At 28.2% G+C, this 18,196-nt stretch overlaps 6 protein-coding genes across 6 annotated transcripts; all 6 read left to right on the top strand.

The window, feature by feature from the left end:
• Positions 1 to 1,053: 1,053 nt before the first annotated feature.
• Positions 1,054 to 1,395, top strand: OCT59_026458 (uncharacterized protein; the record flags this gene model as incomplete). Its single annotated transcript, XM_066143174.1, has 1 exon — positions 1,054 to 1,395. The coding sequence occupies one exon, from the start codon at positions 1,054 to 1,056 to the stop codon at positions 1,393 to 1,395; it is 342 nt and encodes a 113-aa protein (XP_065992716.1).
• A 65-nt stretch (positions 1,396 to 1,460) lies between these two features.
• On the top strand, positions 1,461 to 3,310 carry OCT59_026457 (uncharacterized protein; the record flags this gene model as incomplete). The annotated part of the gene is made up of 5 exons (XM_066143173.1): positions 1,461 to 1,619; positions 1,679 to 1,754; positions 1,833 to 2,488; positions 2,555 to 2,717; positions 2,790 to 3,310. 5 exons carry the CDS (start codon positions 1,461 to 1,463, stop codon positions 3,308 to 3,310), a joined length of 1,575 nt encoding a protein of 524 aa, XP_065992715.1.
• A 1,330-nt stretch (positions 3,311 to 4,640) lies between these two features.
• On the top strand, positions 4,641 to 5,960 carry OCT59_026456 (uncharacterized protein; the record flags this gene model as incomplete). The annotated part of the gene is made up of 4 exons (XM_066143172.1): positions 4,641 to 4,773; positions 5,140 to 5,333; positions 5,538 to 5,827; positions 5,897 to 5,960. The coding sequence occupies 4 exons, from the start codon at positions 4,641 to 4,643 to the stop codon at positions 5,958 to 5,960; spliced, it is 681 nt and encodes a 226-aa protein (XP_065992714.1).
• Positions 5,961 to 7,847: 1,887 nt separating this feature from the next.
• On the top strand, positions 7,848 to 8,105 carry OCT59_026455 (uncharacterized protein; the record flags this gene model as incomplete). Its single annotated transcript, XM_066143171.1, has 1 exon — positions 7,848 to 8,105. The coding sequence occupies one exon, from the start codon at positions 7,848 to 7,850 to the stop codon at positions 8,103 to 8,105; it is 258 nt and encodes an 85-aa protein (XP_065992713.1).
• A 23-nt stretch (positions 8,106 to 8,128) lies between these two features.
• On the top strand, positions 8,129 to 8,698 carry OCT59_026454 (uncharacterized protein; the record flags this gene model as incomplete). Its single annotated transcript, XM_025333269.2, has 1 exon — positions 8,129 to 8,698. One exon carries the CDS (start codon positions 8,129 to 8,131, stop codon positions 8,696 to 8,698), a length of 570 nt encoding a protein of 189 aa, XP_025187265.2.
• Positions 8,699 to 15,207: 6,509 nt separating this feature from the next.
• On the top strand, positions 15,208 to 18,145 carry OCT59_026453 (DEAD-box ATP-dependent RNA helicase 35). The gene is made up of 12 exons (XM_025313463.2): positions 15,208 to 15,489; positions 15,565 to 15,700; positions 15,775 to 15,892; positions 15,950 to 16,041; positions 16,119 to 16,272; positions 16,355 to 16,572; positions 16,646 to 16,727; positions 16,801 to 17,004; positions 17,089 to 17,185; positions 17,268 to 17,417; positions 17,495 to 17,680; positions 17,748 to 18,145. Exons 1-12 carry the CDS (start codon positions 15,231 to 15,233, stop codon positions 17,876 to 17,878), a joined length of 1,827 nt encoding a protein of 608 aa, XP_025187264.1. The 5' UTR covers positions 15,208 to 15,230; the 3' UTR covers positions 17,879 to 18,145.
• The last annotated feature ends 51 nt before the right edge of the window (positions 18,146 to 18,196 follow it).

Raw genomic sequence — 18,196 nt, 5'->3', positions numbered from 1 at the left:
AAAAATAGATTGATCGACCGGTATGACGGTTAATCAAATTTAGATTATCAAATTCTACTAATAGAATATCGATATCGATATATCAAAATGTATCATACAAATATTAGTACCCGATATATATTAGAAATATATATATATCTGATTATATAGGTGCCTGAAATATACCAGTATATATCGGTGACATATTGGGTACCCGATATGTACCCGATATATGTAAATACCCGATATATATCTGATTAGTCACCGATATATAGGTGCCCGATATATACCTGATAGCATAGATTTTGACTAGTAATGTATATGTCTAAAACCTAATGTGAAGTTCTAAAAAATTAATATTTTAATTTTTTTTCTTAATTTTTAATATTAATTTTTTTTTATAGTTTTATTAATCTGATTAATATTCATAGTTTTTTAACTTTTTTTTTGATATTAATTTTTTTTTATAGTTTTTTTTCAAATTTTAATTTTATTAATCTAATAATCTTTATTATAAATAATATAGTAATTAGCAAATTAGTAATTAGCGATTTAGCATAACAGATAATATAATATTAAGTAATAATATAATTATCACATGTCAAATGACCAAAAACAGGTAAAAAAAATGGCGTGAATTGCATAAACTATTCACAAATTTGTATGGTGCCAGAAGTCTTAACTAGACAATAAAATTGTAATACTTGGAAAATTTTTAACATTAAAAAATAATATGAATTCAAAAAAAATAAACTGGTAATCTTATTCTTCAAAGTGAAATCTATTAAATTACTGATCCGATTTTTAAAAAATTGCCTACATAAAGAGTTATAAGCATTTAAACTTCGGTGATTTTCATATTATTTGTCCGAATTTGAAACAAATTTTGTCATGTGAATGCAATTTTATTGGCCGAAGATCATCATAATTTGAGCTGAAATTATGATAATTTGATGCCGGCCTGAATTATCATAATCAATTTTTCACGAGAGAAACAAACATCATGGAGAAAATTTTTAGATTTTCACATGTAAATGAAAATGTTTTATTTGAATAAACTAACCATTTTTTTAAATGCCACGTAAAACAAAAAGGCAACTGCAAGTTAACAAAATACCTAGAAAAAAAGAACATTACATATCCAGAGAAACTGAGATAGAGGCTGTTGAAGATGAAAAATGGATAGATAATGAGAATATTAACGAGTGGGCAGAGGGTGAAATTGTTAAAGACCAGATAGAGGATGAGATAAATAATGATTGGACAAAAGATTTGGAAGAGTTTGAGAAAGTGGGAAAAAAGCTTATTACCGAAGTTCTTTGTTGGTATGAGAAAGCTACGGGTAGTATCAGAGCAGCATACAATGGAACTTCAAGAATCACAGTCTGGAGGAACACAAAAAAAAGGAAGAGTTAGCGCGTGATGCAAAAAGAATGAGGACTCTTGATACATTATTTAGAAGCACTGAAAAATCAACTAATATGCCCTTACCACAATCATTAAAACCACAATCTCTATCTCCATCTCCATTTTTATCTTTTGAAACTACACCAAATTCTTCTTTAATTTCTGATGAGATTACAAGAAATCTATATATACGTCTAGATGAAATAAATCAACAATGCACAGTAACAAAAAATGTAAAAATGAATAAAAATGTTTTTACCTATGACTATTTACGCCATCTAAGTATACGCAGATATATACAGTTATTATTAGATGGTCGGGTAAAATGGATGCCAGTAATCAGATTGCACAAACTGTGTGGAGCAAAGGTGATTATATTGCAAAATGTATTTGAAAATGGGGAGATCATTTTATAAAAACGGGAGAGCTTCTTATCCATCATCAAGGGAAACATACGAAACTAGAAAGTTTGCTAAATGATGAGGACTTTAAAGAAGAATGTCAAGCATGGTTACGACAACAAAAACCAGAGTCACGTACCCCTGGAAACCTGAAAGTGTATATTGAAGGAATGGTATTTCCTAAATTAACAGGCCATATCAAAAAAGATACAATTTCTGAGAAAACATGCCGAAACTACATGTATTTGTGGAGATATAAGTATGATGAAAGAAAAAAGGGGGTTTATTATGATGGGCATGAGCGACCAGATGTAGTGAAATACAGAAAGGAATGGTTGAAGAGGATGTTTGAATATCAAAGGTTAATGAAAGATTTTGATGGTGATATGATGGATATAGTTTCAGAACCCCAACTTAAGCTAGGAGATAAAGAATTAGTTCAGATAACGCATGATGAATGCCATTTTTACGCAAATGATGGACAGCGGAGAATCTGGATGAGAGAGGATGAAGATATCCTATGCTCAAAACACCAAGGACGCTCTATCATGGTTTCCGCCTTCCTTTGTCTATACCACGGGTTGCTACAATTATCTGATGAACAAATGCGGGAAAATCCACACATTAAAAGTAAAGAAGCTTTCATTCTTCGTTCAGTACAAACAGATGGATATTGGAAATCGGAGCATATGCTGGATCAGGTAGGTCAAAAATTTATAGACCTAAAGTTAGAAAATATGATAACAAACCTCTTTTACAAAAATTAGCTCGTGCATCAAGCTATTCCGATTTTTGAGATATTGCACCCTGGTTGTGTTGGTGTATTTTGTTTTGACCAATCTACAAACCATAATGCAATGGCAGCTGATGCACTAATTGCAGTGAGAATGAATTTGAGTCCCGGAGGAGCACAACCTAAAATGCGTGATGGTTAGTACATCAATGAAAATGGAGAGAAACTTGTACATTCGATGGTATTTCCAGACAATCATAAACTAAAAGGAAAGCCAAAAGGTATCAAGCAGGTGCTTACAGAGTGTAATATTTGGCCAGAGAAGGGTATACGTTTGATGTGTGAGCAATGTTCTGGAAAACAAGATGATATTGTTTCAGAAAGGCTAGATTGTTGTGCACGAAGAATAATGTCACTGCAACCAGATTTTTGTGAACAACGGTCAATATTGAAAGAGGCAATAATTAAAGCAGGACATATTTTTGAACGTTACCCAAAATTCCATTGTGAGTGTAACTTCATAGAACGATATTGGGGTTTTGCAAAACGGGAAACAAGACGGTTATGCAATTATAATTATAATGACTTATTGTTAAAGGTTCCAGAAGTTCTTATTAGTGTTCCTGTAACAACCATTCATAAATTTGCATGCAAATCATGGAGATATATGGATGCATACAATAAAGGGTTGGAAGGTAGGACCGCTGAATGGGCTGTTAGCAAATATAAGTCACATCATCGGTTACCTGACAATATTGAAAGAATAATGGATGATTTAGATAATACGTAAGTGATAATAATAAAGTCATTAATTAATACATACTTTACATACTTAATTGCTGGCTTTGCATTACTGAAAAATGTTATTCAAAATGAAATAAAATAAAATGCGTAACACTTTTTTTCAGTTAACATTTTTTGCATACTGTAAGTGTGACATATCATGGTACCGATAAGCCGCCAGTATGAAAATTTATCAAAAATCTCAGATTTTTATTGGCTGATTTCCAAACACGTGATTAAGGGTCGGTTCCAAAAAAATTGAAACAAAATCACGTGATTGTCGAGTTAAGACTTTCAGCACCATATAAACTATTTACAAATAGTATAGGTTAATTCGCAAATAGCTAAAAACAGCCAAGAAAAGCCAAGAATAGCCAAGAATAGCCAAGAATAGCCACTGCTTTTTGCGCCATTTTTTTTGCCAATTTTTAACATTTCGACCTGTGTATATATATAAATAAAGAAATTTTAATGAAGTAAATACTTATTTTATTATTAAAAATTTAAAAAATATCAATCAGATTGAACCAAATATTGATCAGATTAAACTAAATTTGATCTGAATATAATTCGAATCTGAATCTAATCTGAATTTAAAATCAAATTCAAATTTAATTCGAATTTGAATCAAATTAAACAAATCAGATTCAGATTTCAAATATAGATCTGAAATTCAAATCTGGATTTAAATTGATAGATCTGAATCTGATTGGATCAGATTGAAATCTAATAAAATCTGATCTGAACTGATTCATACAGAACTCTATAAGTATGCAGATTATTATTTTTTTTAATAAGGCGATATAAAGTTAAAAATTCGGTTCTCATATCAAAATTTGCCTCAATTTGATGCGGGCGCACAGATTTTAATTTTATAGAACAAAAAATTTTAAACCAATAAAATTCGAGATTTATTGTAAATTGTATTACGTATTTATTATGTATTGATTTACATATCAAGTTAATTCAAGTTTTTAGTTCGATTTTCATGAACAATTTAATAAATACAATACGAATTAAGCGTGGGAATCATTTTTTAAATATATAAGTCATAAAGATCTTTAGCGAAAAAAAAATACTCAAACGAATTTATAAAGCAAATATGCATCTTGCATGTATTATAATATTAGAAATTAAACAATCGTTCTGGTTTCTTTTTTGACTGCGCCCCTTATAGAAAATTGCATAAATGGAAAATTTTAAAAAACACGTTAAGATATACTTTCTTCAACCTTGTATGAATTCATTTTTTCTTGAATATGGTATTTGCAAATATTCGCATCTCTAAAGGGTCATGAGTACTCCATGGCTGGTATATCCATCCTTTTCCCTATGAAATGTCATTAAAAGATTTTTTTATGAAGCTTGTTAATAAAGAAATATCTTCTGAATGCAATATTGCTGTGACAAGTTCTAAAGAAATAAAACGTATCGAGTTAAGTGAGGCACTAGCTGCTTCTGCAACCACTGGTAAAAAAATGGTCTATCCTACACATATCCTACACATATCTTACATATATCGGGTACTTAAAATGTAGAAAATTATACACAAATAATACACATATCATACACATATCGGGTATTTATATATATAGTATACCTATCAGGTACCTGATATATGTATGATATATATATTAGTACCCGATATGTGTATGATATGTGTATTATTTGTGTATGATTTTCTACATTTTGAGTACCCAATATGTGTAAGATATGTGTAGGATAAATCATTTTTTTACCAGTGAATCCAAGCCAGTCTTAACTGTAATATCATAGAACTTACGAAGGGTGTAGGAATATATATACATTACCGACTCAAAACTGATATTACAACAGCCACTCCAGCATCACAAAATGGCTTTGCGATCTTGATGCAAAATGCACGCAAATCTAAATTATATTTGCTAACATTCCCACAATCAGGAAATCGTAAGCAAACACTGCGTAATGATTTTGTTGATTGGATTCACAATAATGGTGGAGGATGGTCTACTCAATCAATTGCTAATACACAAGGAAAGGAATTTATTGTTAGCTTAACTGAAACAATTTGGTATATTGATATGCGTAGTCACAAGAAACTTGAAGAACGTAGTTTTCATATACCTAATATTTTCCTTAAGTTTTTTAACCATGCAAATCCTGAATCACATAAGCATTTCCGAAAACTCTTTGATGCAAATGAATTAAACTTACATTACCAATCTCTTGCTCCATGCGCTATATCGTCATAGATGCTAATGGCGAATTTTGACTGGCTCCGTGGTGCATTTGACAATTTCATTGTTGCCATTTCAAATTATACTGGATATCTTCAATGTCATCATAATGTTACTGCTGTGAATTATGCATCAGAATCTCCCATACGATCTATCGATCAAGCAACAACGATCAAAGTCCACAAGTGTAACATTTGGGTTACACCTATCGATAAGACCAAATATTACCGTCTTGAACAGTTGCTTAGCAATTTACCACCATGGAAACCAGTTGATATTGAAGAATACTTGCCAAATGATCCTGTGTATGCATGAGAAAAAAATATTAAATCTTGTTTCTGGTTTAAAATTCTAATGCAAAATCCATATTGTAGGCAAAGAATGCGTTACATTCAAGGTTTACCTCACGCATTTTCTTTCAAAATTGGAGAATATTGATTTAATTCTGGAAATAATGCTTTTAATGCAATTTCAATCTGGAAAGTTGACGAACATGTTAATGAAGACTTAATAATTCAAGAAAACACACAGATTGTAATGGAATTGCAGGCTGATGCACCTCGTTATCACACAAGAGCAATGCAGATAAACTATCTACGTACATGTGATCTTCTCCTCCCAAAGGCCAAGCCATTAGCACTCTGAACAATTTACTGAATGCTAACAGGTGACATTACTGCGGCTGAAAATGCAATTGAAGCAAAAGTTGATGAACGTGTTAGACTCGCTTTGGAACTTGGAGACCCAGAGATTACCATAGATTTACGTGAACATAATGATGGGCAGCCTGGCAAATATAATGATTTTTGGAAAATTACAGCTCAGTTTCTTGCAGGAAAAGCAGCAGACATTGTAACTGCTGTAGATGAACGCAGGCATGACACAGTCGTACATCTTGCAACTGCAATCTCAGTGAATGACCTTTTGCACCAAATTAAACATGAGTGTTCACCTGAAATATTGATTCCTAGTGCACAATGGTTACGATTACAATTTTGGCTAAAGAATCCAACATGGCTTAGTAGCCTGCAATTTACCGGTCGTTTACCTTTAAAATTTATGGTTCAGACATAACAACTACGAGCTAATCATCAAGATGCCCATTATGCATCAGCATTATTTCGATATGAGAAGGAATTTGCAGTGAAATTCTGTGAGATTACAAATATGATTTTTCTAGATGATAAGCATCATTGCAAAGTTGGTGAACCTGGATTTCCTGTTGCTACAATAGAGAGGGGAAAGAAAGTAGTTGTTAGTAAAGATACCACATTCACAGTAGCTGACCATGATTTTACAAAAATGGGAATTATACCAAGTGTAGTGATGATATGTGACATTCCAGAATCGATCAATAGTGATTTCTATGCGGGAAAAGTACGCATTAGATTAAAGGATCCAATTTTTCAACTTTCCTCACCTCTCCGACATGTAACAGAATTGTTTAATATACTACTTGATGAAAATCTTTATAACAAGCCTGTGTTATGTCTCTATACGGATGGTGGTCCAGACCATCATTGTACATATACCCGAGTCCAACTCTTGTATATTTGTCTTTTTCTTGCATTAGATCTTGATTATCTTGTTGCAGTCCGAACTCCACCACAACATTCATGGAAAAATCCTGTTGAGCGCATCATGTCAATCCTACACTGGTAAAAAAATGGTCTATCCTACACATATCCTACACATATCTTACATATATCGGGTACTCAAAATGTAGAAAATCATACACAAATAATACACATATCATACACATATCGGGTACTTATATATATAGTATACCTATCAGGTACCTGATATATGTATGATATATATATTAGTACCCGATATGTGTATGATATGTGTATTATTTGTGTATGATTTTCTACATTTTGAGTGCCCAATATGTGTAAGATATGTGTAGGATAAATCATTTTTTTACCAGTGCTAAATCTAGGACTTCAAAGTATTGATTTGATGCGAGCTGAAATGAATGATCAGTCTGAAAATCTAATGAGTAAGTGTGGTACAATGAATGAAATCCGCAAAATTGCAGAGGAGAATCCTAACCTGAAGGAAGATCTAATTACAAGCCTTCAAGTTCCAATTCATTTGATTCGTGATGTGTTTAGTCGTCAAGCTCTTAAAGGTGAGTCTTTCAAAACATTTCCAGCAGCATCAGAAACGAAAATAGAAAGATTTTGAGAAACAATTCAGATTGTAGATGATAGTGTTACTCATAAAGATCGTACTGCAGAACATATAAAACGAAAGGTAAATAAAATTGATTAATTTTCACGTAAAAAAACTTTCATTAATGTAACTTTGTTATAGGAATATATGCAAGAATTCTTAGAGCACTGTTGTAAGTCAAGGCATTACTTTTTTTCAATCAAGAAATGTGGTAAATCAACTTGTACTATTTGCCATCCTATTCGTTGTTCAACAGAAGATTTTGAACAATTGCATCATCTTCCAGATCCAGTACCTGGTGAAGACTTGCATTACATATCATTTGAAAAGCTATATGGTACACCAACAACAGAAGATCATAGACCTTCGTTTAGAGATGCTAAAGCAAAAAAAAAGAAAATATGACAACCACAAAAGTGAAACACAGTATGCCCTTCTGCCCTTCTGCTGTACGTGCAAAAAATGTTAGTGTTGTTGTAAATTGTGCTGAGTGTGAGAAATCACGTTTATTATTCAGCGCCAGGAAATTGTCCAAAAAGGATAGGACAAGGCTACAAAGTTTCTTAGACACAATCTTCTATACCTGCGGCATGTCATTTCATAATACATGCGATTTGGCAATAACTACACCTGTACCATCAAAGCAACATGATGAAATAGAAAATTTGGATGAGGGGGATGATTGTAATGAAGACGAACCTGAAAACTCAGATGATGAGAATAAATCTGATAACAATATGAAGGATTCTATTCGTGAACTTTTTTTAAGAGTTTTTGTTAATGATTCTTGGTCTTGTACGTCACAGATTGAAAAACTATATTATTCAGCTGGAATCTATCCGGACGTTTGCATTGAGTGTGGAAGCTTAGATATTAACGAAACAGCAGAAGACAAATTCCCACATTGCAGTAGTTGCAGTGATAATACTGCCATTTCAAAGAAACGTCTAAAATGGAAACAGGGTGGTAAAGATAAGGGAAAGCGTACAAAGATTTGATTTAGACAATTTTTTATTTTTTTTGATTTCGCGTTTAGCAGCGCAGCATGTATATTAAACATTTTGATAAAACATTTAATATTTTAAGCTTAAATTTAAAAACAGTTTTAAAAAAGTTTTAATTTTCAATTTTATTGGTACATTCACATGAGTTAAATTTGATTGGTTATCATAAAAAAAATTAAAAGTTCGAAGAGTCACTTTATCAACGCGGGCGGGATATGAGAACCGAATTTTTAACTTTGTCTCGCCTAATACTTATTTCACAAAAAATATTTTTTTTAAAAATTGATTTTACCAATTTTAAAAATTAGTATAATATTTGACCTAAAAAAGAAAATAATCAATATAAATTATATAATTTAATTAGATGACCAAACTTATATTTTTCACTAGAGTCTATTTTTACATCCAATTCTTATTAATAAATAGGTAATATTTTTTTTATTTATTTTAATACTTAAAGGTTTTGATATTTATTATTTAAAGTAAAGTGAAAGATATATATATTTATAAATTTTAATAATATATTGAATCATAAATAAAATCTGTTTATTTGTATGCATTATTTCTAATTGGTCTGCATAAAATGTATTATTGAAATTTTATGTTATATCAAAAATAAACAATAATTGCAAAATAAGTTTATAATAAATATAATTATCTAATAATTTTTTTTTTATTTAATTTTAATTAATAAGTATATTTTTTTAATTAATTTCAAAAAAATATTTTGATTTTATTTTTTATTTTTTTTCTAAAGTTTCTGAATTTCTTATATATATCAAACTATAAGTTATTTTTTTATTTATTTTACTTTAAAAAAACATTTTTAATATTTCATTTTTTTTTAGAAATACCAGATTTTTTATATATATAAATTGAATTTTTAAAGATATTTGGATTTTTGTACAAAATCTTTTATTCTAAATTTACAATAGTTTCTATTTTTTAGTATATAAAAATTGGTATAATTAATTTATTATCTAATGCATTACATAATAATAAAATAATAATTCAAGATTTTAATTTTTTAATACCCGTCATTAGTCCATAAGTATGTATTTTTGATAGTTTTAAATCTTAAAAAAAAGCTATTTTCATCTGTATTTATACATATCTATAAGAAAATATTCTTGAATAATATTTTTTTAAATTCTTTTAAATCTTGATAATTTTTCAAGTAGTATATTTGCTGCTTTATCTTATTTAGTAATTTAATAAATGGGATGTTGCTTTTTAAAATTAGATAATCATTTATCAGATCTATTAAAATTAAATATTAACTATTGCATGACCTTTAATTTTTAAAATTTTGCCTGTAATTATTAAATTATATTATTTAATTGTTTTATCAAACTATATAATGCTAAAGTTTCTTTTAGTTGAAGGAAAAGAGTTTATTTATTTATTTTTGTTGATTTGCAATAGAATTTTTATTAGAAATATGTTTTTTTTCGCACCTGCGATATGTCGCATCTCCTTTTTTTGGTAATTTTTATATATTAATTATATCGATCATTTTTATCATATGACTTCGTTAAGATTTCCCATTTTTTAAAAAATCCTTGCGTGAGACCTTATGCACTTACTATGTACTATAAGAAACCTTATACTATACGTATTTTTGACCATTCTACAAGTTTTCTTAATATATCAAAAAGGATTTAGAATGTCATTTTTGACTTTTATATGTAACATATTATAGGGGTGCGACATAACGCAGGTGCGATAAAAAACAAAACCCTTTTTATTTATTAATATTAAAAATAATTCTTTTTAATAAGAATTTCTGTAATAGTATTATGACTAATATTATATTTATTAATAATATTTTGATATTTTAAGCTAAGGTTATTTTTTGCTAAAATATAAATTCTTTTTTTTAAGCTTTATTTAAGGTAATTCTTTTTTTTTTGTTTGAATTATTATTAGGAAGTTTTATTCATTATACATTATTTGTATTTTTTATATTTGAATGACTGCAAATTCAAAAAAAACTAAAAAATAAGTTGATATATAATGGACATTAATAAATATATTTATATAATGACTGTCATTATATTTATGATATTATTATATATATCAAGCTAGATTGTTACTTTATAAAATTAGTTTATCAGAATTTTGTATTATAATTATAATATATTAATATTTATAATAATATCATTATAACAAGTATAGTAAAATTTGTTTTTGATAATTTTCCATATGTTAGTTTATTAAGATATCATTATAAATTTATAATGAGTGGTATTTGTATAATAAATATAATATAAAAAATTAAATATTTTTTCTGATTGATATATAATATTTTATTTTAAAGTTTCAAATAGTTTTTTTTTTACAATAATTTTTTCATTTTTTATTTGATATTATATCAAATTCCTATTTTTTACAAATTATTTGCAGTTAACTTATAAATTACAAATTAAATATAAAATAAAAAAATTAAAAAAATTTAATTAAATGTATTTTAAATATATTGATTATATTTTAAATATAAATATTTTTTATAAAAAACTATTATACAATCTGACCTCTATATAATCACACTCCATATAGTCACATCATATAAAATTTCTCTATATAATTACACCTTTGGAAAATACCAATATATATAATTACTATATAAAAAACCTTTGTATAATCACATCATAGTAAAAGCCTCTATATAGTCACTGATTTTTGCGAAACTGATTAGGTGACTATATAGAGGTCTGACTGTACTTTTAATTTGCATTATTAATATTTTCTTTTTATTATTTTACAAGAAATTTATTAGTTAATGTTAAATTTATTGTTTTATAAATAAATATCATCTATATTAAAAAAAGTAATTACTATATTTTATACTTTTAAATATAAAAAATTTTGTATTGGATAAAAGTATTAAAATAATAATATAAGTTTATAAAACTAATTTTAACTATAAGTAATTTAATTTGAATGATTTAATCTGTTAGTAAATTTTATAATTTTGGCCAAATTTTCAAAAAGAAATATAAATTATAGTTACAATTAAAATTAAAAACAAAAAATATTGTCAAAAATATAAGAAAACTTTGGTTATTATAATTTATAATGTTCAAATAAATAAATCTATATAAAGTAAAATGAATAATAATACAAATAATTTATTTTTTAAAAAAAAATAAATTTTAAGAAGATGATTTAATCCAAATTATTTAACCTAGAAGGCAAATTAGTAAAACTCTTATTTGTAAATTATGTAAAATAAATTTAACACTAATTTAACTAATAAAAAATATATATATTATTATTTAAATATAGAAGATTACTTACAGTTTTATTAAACTTATTAATTTTAATATATAGGTAAATTGAATTCAATCTAAAACTAATGTTTAGGATTAAATTCAAAACTATTACTTTTATATTTAATTTAATAATAAAAAGTTTTAATAATAATAAATTTATATTTATTTAGCTAATAATTAGTTTAATAAATTTATGGTTAAGTGAGATAATATTTATTAAGGCCTAGTTTTGCTAAAAATTTAGCCCTATAGTCCAGAACTTAAACTTTATTCCACCTTAAGTAGGAAAAACTATTACTTATAATATTTCTTTGGTATTTACACTGTATTTACTAGATTTTATTTTTGATATTTAAGATTCTTTATTATATGTACAATTTTTTGGCTTCAATAAAACATTTACTGTATATTTAATGTAATTTACTTACTTATATATCATTTTATGGATAAAAATATAAGAGATGGAAAGTATTATTAAAAGAGAATTGTATGAATTTTATTTGCTAAATTTATCAAATAAATGAGGTTTAAAATAATTAGTGTACTTAATAAATTAGCTAAAAAGAAAAAGATGTTGTTTAGTCACTAAAAATTATTAAAGTCAAATGAATCATCTTGTCGAACTAGATTTTGTAAATCTAAATTAATTAAATTTACAGAATTAGGTATAATGATAATTTTAAATTGAGGAGAGTTTTAACGTCGAGTGAAGGGAAAATATTTTGGAATTGGGTACCATCAAGTAAAGCTTATATGATTGTATCGTAGGATGATAGTATTGAGTTGAAGTGCCAAATTGGCAAATTGATTATCCATAAAAGAGGACTACTTGTTTAAGTTGTATTTTAAGTCGCGAGAAATATTTATTAGTGTATGGAACATTTGATAGAGTGCCTATTTGGGCCAAATTTGTTGGGCGGTTAATTCTATCATTTGATAAGTCCACCATCGTAAAATTTGTAAAAAAAACGAAGCAAATTTAAAGTACTCTCGCGATATGTACAGTACACTTTATATTACACTTTGAATATTGTATATTGTGAACTTTAATGGAAAACTAATGGGAAAAAGATTTGCTTTTTTCGTCGAGATAATTATATAACCTTTTTTTCCAGATGATCTTCGAATAATTTATATTTTACTCAATGGCAAAAGACAGTTAGTGTTTAGAGAGATTACAAGATATTATTCTTGGTTTCATTCGTCAAAGTAAATATATATATATCGCCTCCCTGAATGTACTTAAAACTCCTTGTAACTTTAAAAATTGTACCGAGTAAATTACATTTATGACGTACTACTATAATTCAAGATTTTAAACTTGTTTTCATTCTATTTATTACTTCTATCATTAAATTGATTTCCAATTTTTTTTATTTTTTTTTTCTTTCAAGAATAACAACAATTTCGGCATGAAAAATAATATTTTTAATAGTAGAAACAATAGCAAATAATGAGTAGAATAAAATATAAAACATGAAGAGCGCTTTGCTGAGATAATATCAATTATATTAGAAAAGAAACAAACTTATTTCTCCAAACTTGAGTAACGCAGAGAAAAATCTACTTTACGTTATGAAAAGAAGCGTTTGAATTCATGGCTTATCTGTCCAATTTATACTTGTTATTCCATGAGTATCAATGAATAACTTGGGGGGTCCCCCGAAGAGCATCGGTGTATATGGAGTATTTAATAGATATCCATGGAATAACAGGGCACTCCGGTTTTGTGGGCGCGGTTTGTGTCGATCTTCACCATATAAGGAACAAGTGACATTTAACTGTCACCTGATCACGTGCAGCCACGAGTTCAAAAACATTAAGTATCTGAGGGACTTAGTTTTTTTTAGCGGCCTGATCTTTATTTGTCACTGCATAAAACATCACACCCCACCAAAAACCGCGCCCACAAAACCGGGGTGCAATAACAGGCTTGTATGACGTATACACTGATGGATTTCCACTTTTTTTATGCCGGTGGAGTAATTTACAAAAAAATCCATCGGTATACATAATACCGATGGGACAACAAATAATTTTTAGGAGGAAAAAAAAATTCTTTTTAATTAAAAATAAGTCTTATGTCTTATTAAAAAAAATGTCTTATTTAGTGTTGGTCTCCGTAAATAGTTGTAAGTCTAAAAGTCAAGTAAATATAATGGTTGTAATATCAAAATTACCATCTTTTAGCTAACCACAATAGTGTAGTATTTACAGCCAATTTACAACTTACGTTTATAATATTACAACCGCTAAAGGTTGTAATTCGATAATAATAATCGTTACTTACGGCAACCAACCTTAGTCTTATTACACTGGAGAATAATACTTTAATACTTTATACTGAGATCATTGGAATTGTTCTTAACGTCAAAGCTTTGGTTTGGATGCTCTTCATTTTAAAATGAGTTAAACATATGTATCGGAGTTATCGGAATTATATGTTTAATATCTTTGATATCTTAATATCTGACTAATCTTAGATACAAAGTTATTTTCACAACAAAATTTGCAATTTGATTGAATCAACTATTCCTAATCTGGACCCTTTTAATCAATTTTCACGAGTATTAATTCGTTATCACAAATTTATAGATTTTCCTCTGACATTTATAATATATAATATATCAATAATGGAAGACGAGTCTAATTAGAATTTATAATATTAAACAAAGTCCTCATGCAGAAGAAGGAAAGAGGTAATAAATATAATTTATTAAATGTTTAATTACTGGTTAAAATATGTAAATTTAATATATTTTCTAATTTTAAATTTTACTAGAGATAGGAGAAACGGGAACAGATTCTCTCATAAAATGAAAACCTGTTATTTATGAAAAAATTTTCAAAGGAAATCATTTGTATCGTTTGTGATAAGAATGGTAATCGATATTGCCATGTACTGTATATCCGGAAACCATAATGCATGCTTACGAGATTCTTTAATCTCTGCTTGTTATAAATTTATAATTGATGATCCATTCATTGCCCATATACGCGACAAGTAGATCTCTTTATATTATCAAATAAATTTTTAGTTTCATGATTGATAGCTTATTTTACATTAGCAGTTAGTGTATTTTAATCGATCCAGATATACTCTGTTAATCCTTAGTAACTTTCAAAAGGTTAGATCATAAATTTAAAGGTTTGTCGTACATCGTGATCTTCTATATATCACGTGATTGTTAAAATTTTTTACTCCATATACTCCATATACAGTAGATCAATCTTATTTTTACAAAAATTCAATGTCCACTTCGCCCAAGAAAAGAAAAGTCGACGATTTAGATCTAGAACTTGATTTGGATAGTTATGTTCCTTATGTTCCAATCAAGCAAAGAAGAGAAGCAAAGTTTCAAAAACTCGCTAGTCAAAGAAACATCCCTGAACCGCAAAAAGAAAATGAGGTTGATGACGAAGTTGAAGAATTGGTCAGAGCTGGACCAAAGGCTAATGTCAGCTTGATCGATCAGGCAGTGGAAGCTAAAAAACAAAAATTAATAGAAGGTAAAGAGATCTTCCGAATTTTTTTTTTTTTATAATATCTATACAGTGATTAAAGAACTAAATTTTATGAATTAGATTCTTCCAAAACCGACGTTGAAAAGAAACTTGAAGAAGAAAAGGCAATTATGGAAGCTGTCGCTCAACGAAGGCTTTTGGCATCAGTTCAAGAACTTGCAAAAGGAATTATTTATACGGAACCAATGAAGACTACGTAAGTTTCTTATCTTTTTTAAAAAAGTATTTGTTATCAGATAGCTGTTATTCATCTATCCTTTTTTTTATTAGCTGGCGACCGCCTCGTCAAATTCGTGAGAGAGCTCAGGCTGATCATGATGCAATTCGACAGAGATATCATATCCTTGTAGAAGGTGAAGATATCCCACCACCAATTAAACACTTTAGGGTACGCCTTTTTTTTTATTTTGTTATATTTTTTTTACATTTGCTAATTCTATAATAGGATATGAAATTTCCATCTTGTATTTTGAAATACTTAAAATCTAAAGGAATTCATCGGCCAACACCTATTCAAGTTCAAGGTCTTCCCGTTGTGTAAGGAATATACGATCATTCATAATGAGTTAAGCTTTTATGTATATACTTACTTTCTTTTTTTTGAATATTTTTAGATTGACTGGAAGAGACATGATTGGAATTGCATTTACAGGGTCTGGAAAAACCTTGGCCTTTTCATTGCCGTTAGTTATGTTTGCATTAGAAGAAGAATGTAAACTTCCATTAATTAGGGGTGAGGGTCCAATTGGAATGATTATTTGTCCATCGGTTCGTATTTATTTATTTAAAATAATACCTTAATTTTACATGATAATATTAATTAATGAATTCTCAACATTTAACTAAATAGCGTGAATTAGCAAGACAAACTTATGAAAGCATTAGCTCAATGATGGATTTTTTAGTTAGAGATGGCTACCCAAAATTACGACATTTATTATGTATCGGTGGCATATCTATGTCTGATCAACAGAATATCTTATCAGAAGGAATACATATTGTGGTTGCAACTCCCGGAAGATTAATGGACATGCTGGAAAAAAAAAAATTTAATTTAGATTTATGCAAGTGTGTTATATAAATTAATTTATTTGTTACTTTTAATCAAAAATTTTTTGTTAATATATTATCGATTCTCTAGATATTTGTGTCTGGACGAGGCTGATAGGATGATTGATATGGGTTTTGAGGATGATGTCAGAAATATTATGTCTTACTTTACGGTATGAGATTTATTACAATAAAGAATAATCTTACTTAAGTGTTAGAAATTAATATATGTATTTATTTTAATAGAGTCAGCGTCAAACGTTATTATATTCGGCTACTATGCCAAAGAAAATTCAAGATTTTGCAAGATCCGCATTAGTAAAACCTGTGATCGTCAATGTTGGTCGAGCAGGTGCTGCTAATTTGGACGTAATTCAGGAAGTAGAATATGTAAAACAGGAAGCGAAAATTGTATATCTTCTGGAATGTTTACAGAAGACACCACCACCTGTAATTATTGAAATTTATTCATTATTATATTCAATATTTACTATTTTATATCTCATATTTATATTATTGTCATACTTTTTTTAGGTACTTATTTTTGCAGAAAATAAAAATGATGTGGATGATATTCACGAATACCTTTTAGTGAAAGGAGTTGAAGCAGTAGCTATTCACGGAGGCAAAAGTATATATATATATATATATTCAATTTGTTATAATTTATAAAAAAATAATATCATAACTTACAAATGTTTATTGGTTTATAGGTCAAGAGGAACGAGAATTTGCAATAAGAGCATTCAAAGAATATAAAAAAGATGTTTTAGTTGCTTCTGATGTTGCTTCTAAGGGTTTAGATTTTCCGGATATCCAACACGTAATCAATTATGATATGCCGAAGGAAATTGAAAATTATGGTATTTATTGTTTATTATTTATTGTTTATTATTAAGTAGTGATATTATTTACTAATAAAATAAATAAATAAAAAAAGTACATAGAATTGGTCGTACTGGTCGTTCAGGAAAGACAGGGGTGGCCACAACATTTATTAATATGAACTGTTCAGAACAGATTTTGCTAGATTTAAAACATTTGCTTCGAGAAGCAAAACAACGAGTTCCACCCGTACTAGAAGCCTTAGAAGATCCTACAGAAAAATTCAAAGACTTATCAGGAGGTACGATTACAAGAGTAGTGTTAGTTTATGTAATTTGCATTGTTCTAATAAATATAAATTTTCACAGGTTGTATGTTTTGTGGCGGCCTGGGACATCGTATATCCGAATGTCCAAAATTGGATGCTCAAAGACGACAGCAACTTGGTAATATTAGTCGTGGTGGTGGTGGGGCAGAGAGAGGTGGTGGCGAATATTAGTTAATCTGTCTACCCTCTAATTTGGGTCATCTAAATGAAAACTTTAAAGATACTAATTGAGTAATTTAAGATGCCCCTTGTATCATAATCCTTTAATTTCTTAATACGGCAAAAAAGTATAAGAAAACAATATTACTTTTTATAAGATTATCTATAGGGTTAGGTTAGATCAAACCATTATGTAATACATTATTCTAACTCTGTGTTTGTTTGTAATGAAAGTAATTAAAATTGATGACTAGATATGGCAATTGATTTTCAATCCATAAATATTTTTGTAACTATTTATAGCTACAATTAAGAATATCTAATACAGGT

Source organism: Rhizophagus irregularis, chromosome 6 (genome assembly GCF_026210795.1).
Source record: "Rhizophagus irregularis chromosome 6, complete sequence".
Lineage (NCBI taxonomy): Eukaryota > Fungi > Glomeromycota > Glomeromycetes > Glomerales > Glomeraceae > Rhizophagus > Rhizophagus irregularis.
Note: the sequence above shows the minus strand (reverse complement) of the source record. Positions and strands in the feature narration are given on the sequence as shown.

Coding starts and splice junctions, on each gene's coding strand:
- OCT59_026453 (XM_025313463.2), top strand. CDS start 15,231: ATGTCCACTTCGCCCAAGAAAAGAAAAGTCGACGATTTAGATCTAGAA. Junction 15,701..15,774: donor ACGGAACCAATGAAGACTAC/GTAAGTTTCTTA, acceptor TTTTTTTATTAG/CTGGCGACCGCCTCGTCAAA. Junction 17,005..17,088: donor TACAGAAGACACCACCACCT/GTAATTATTGAA, acceptor TACTTTTTTTAG/GTACTTATTTTTGCAGAAAA.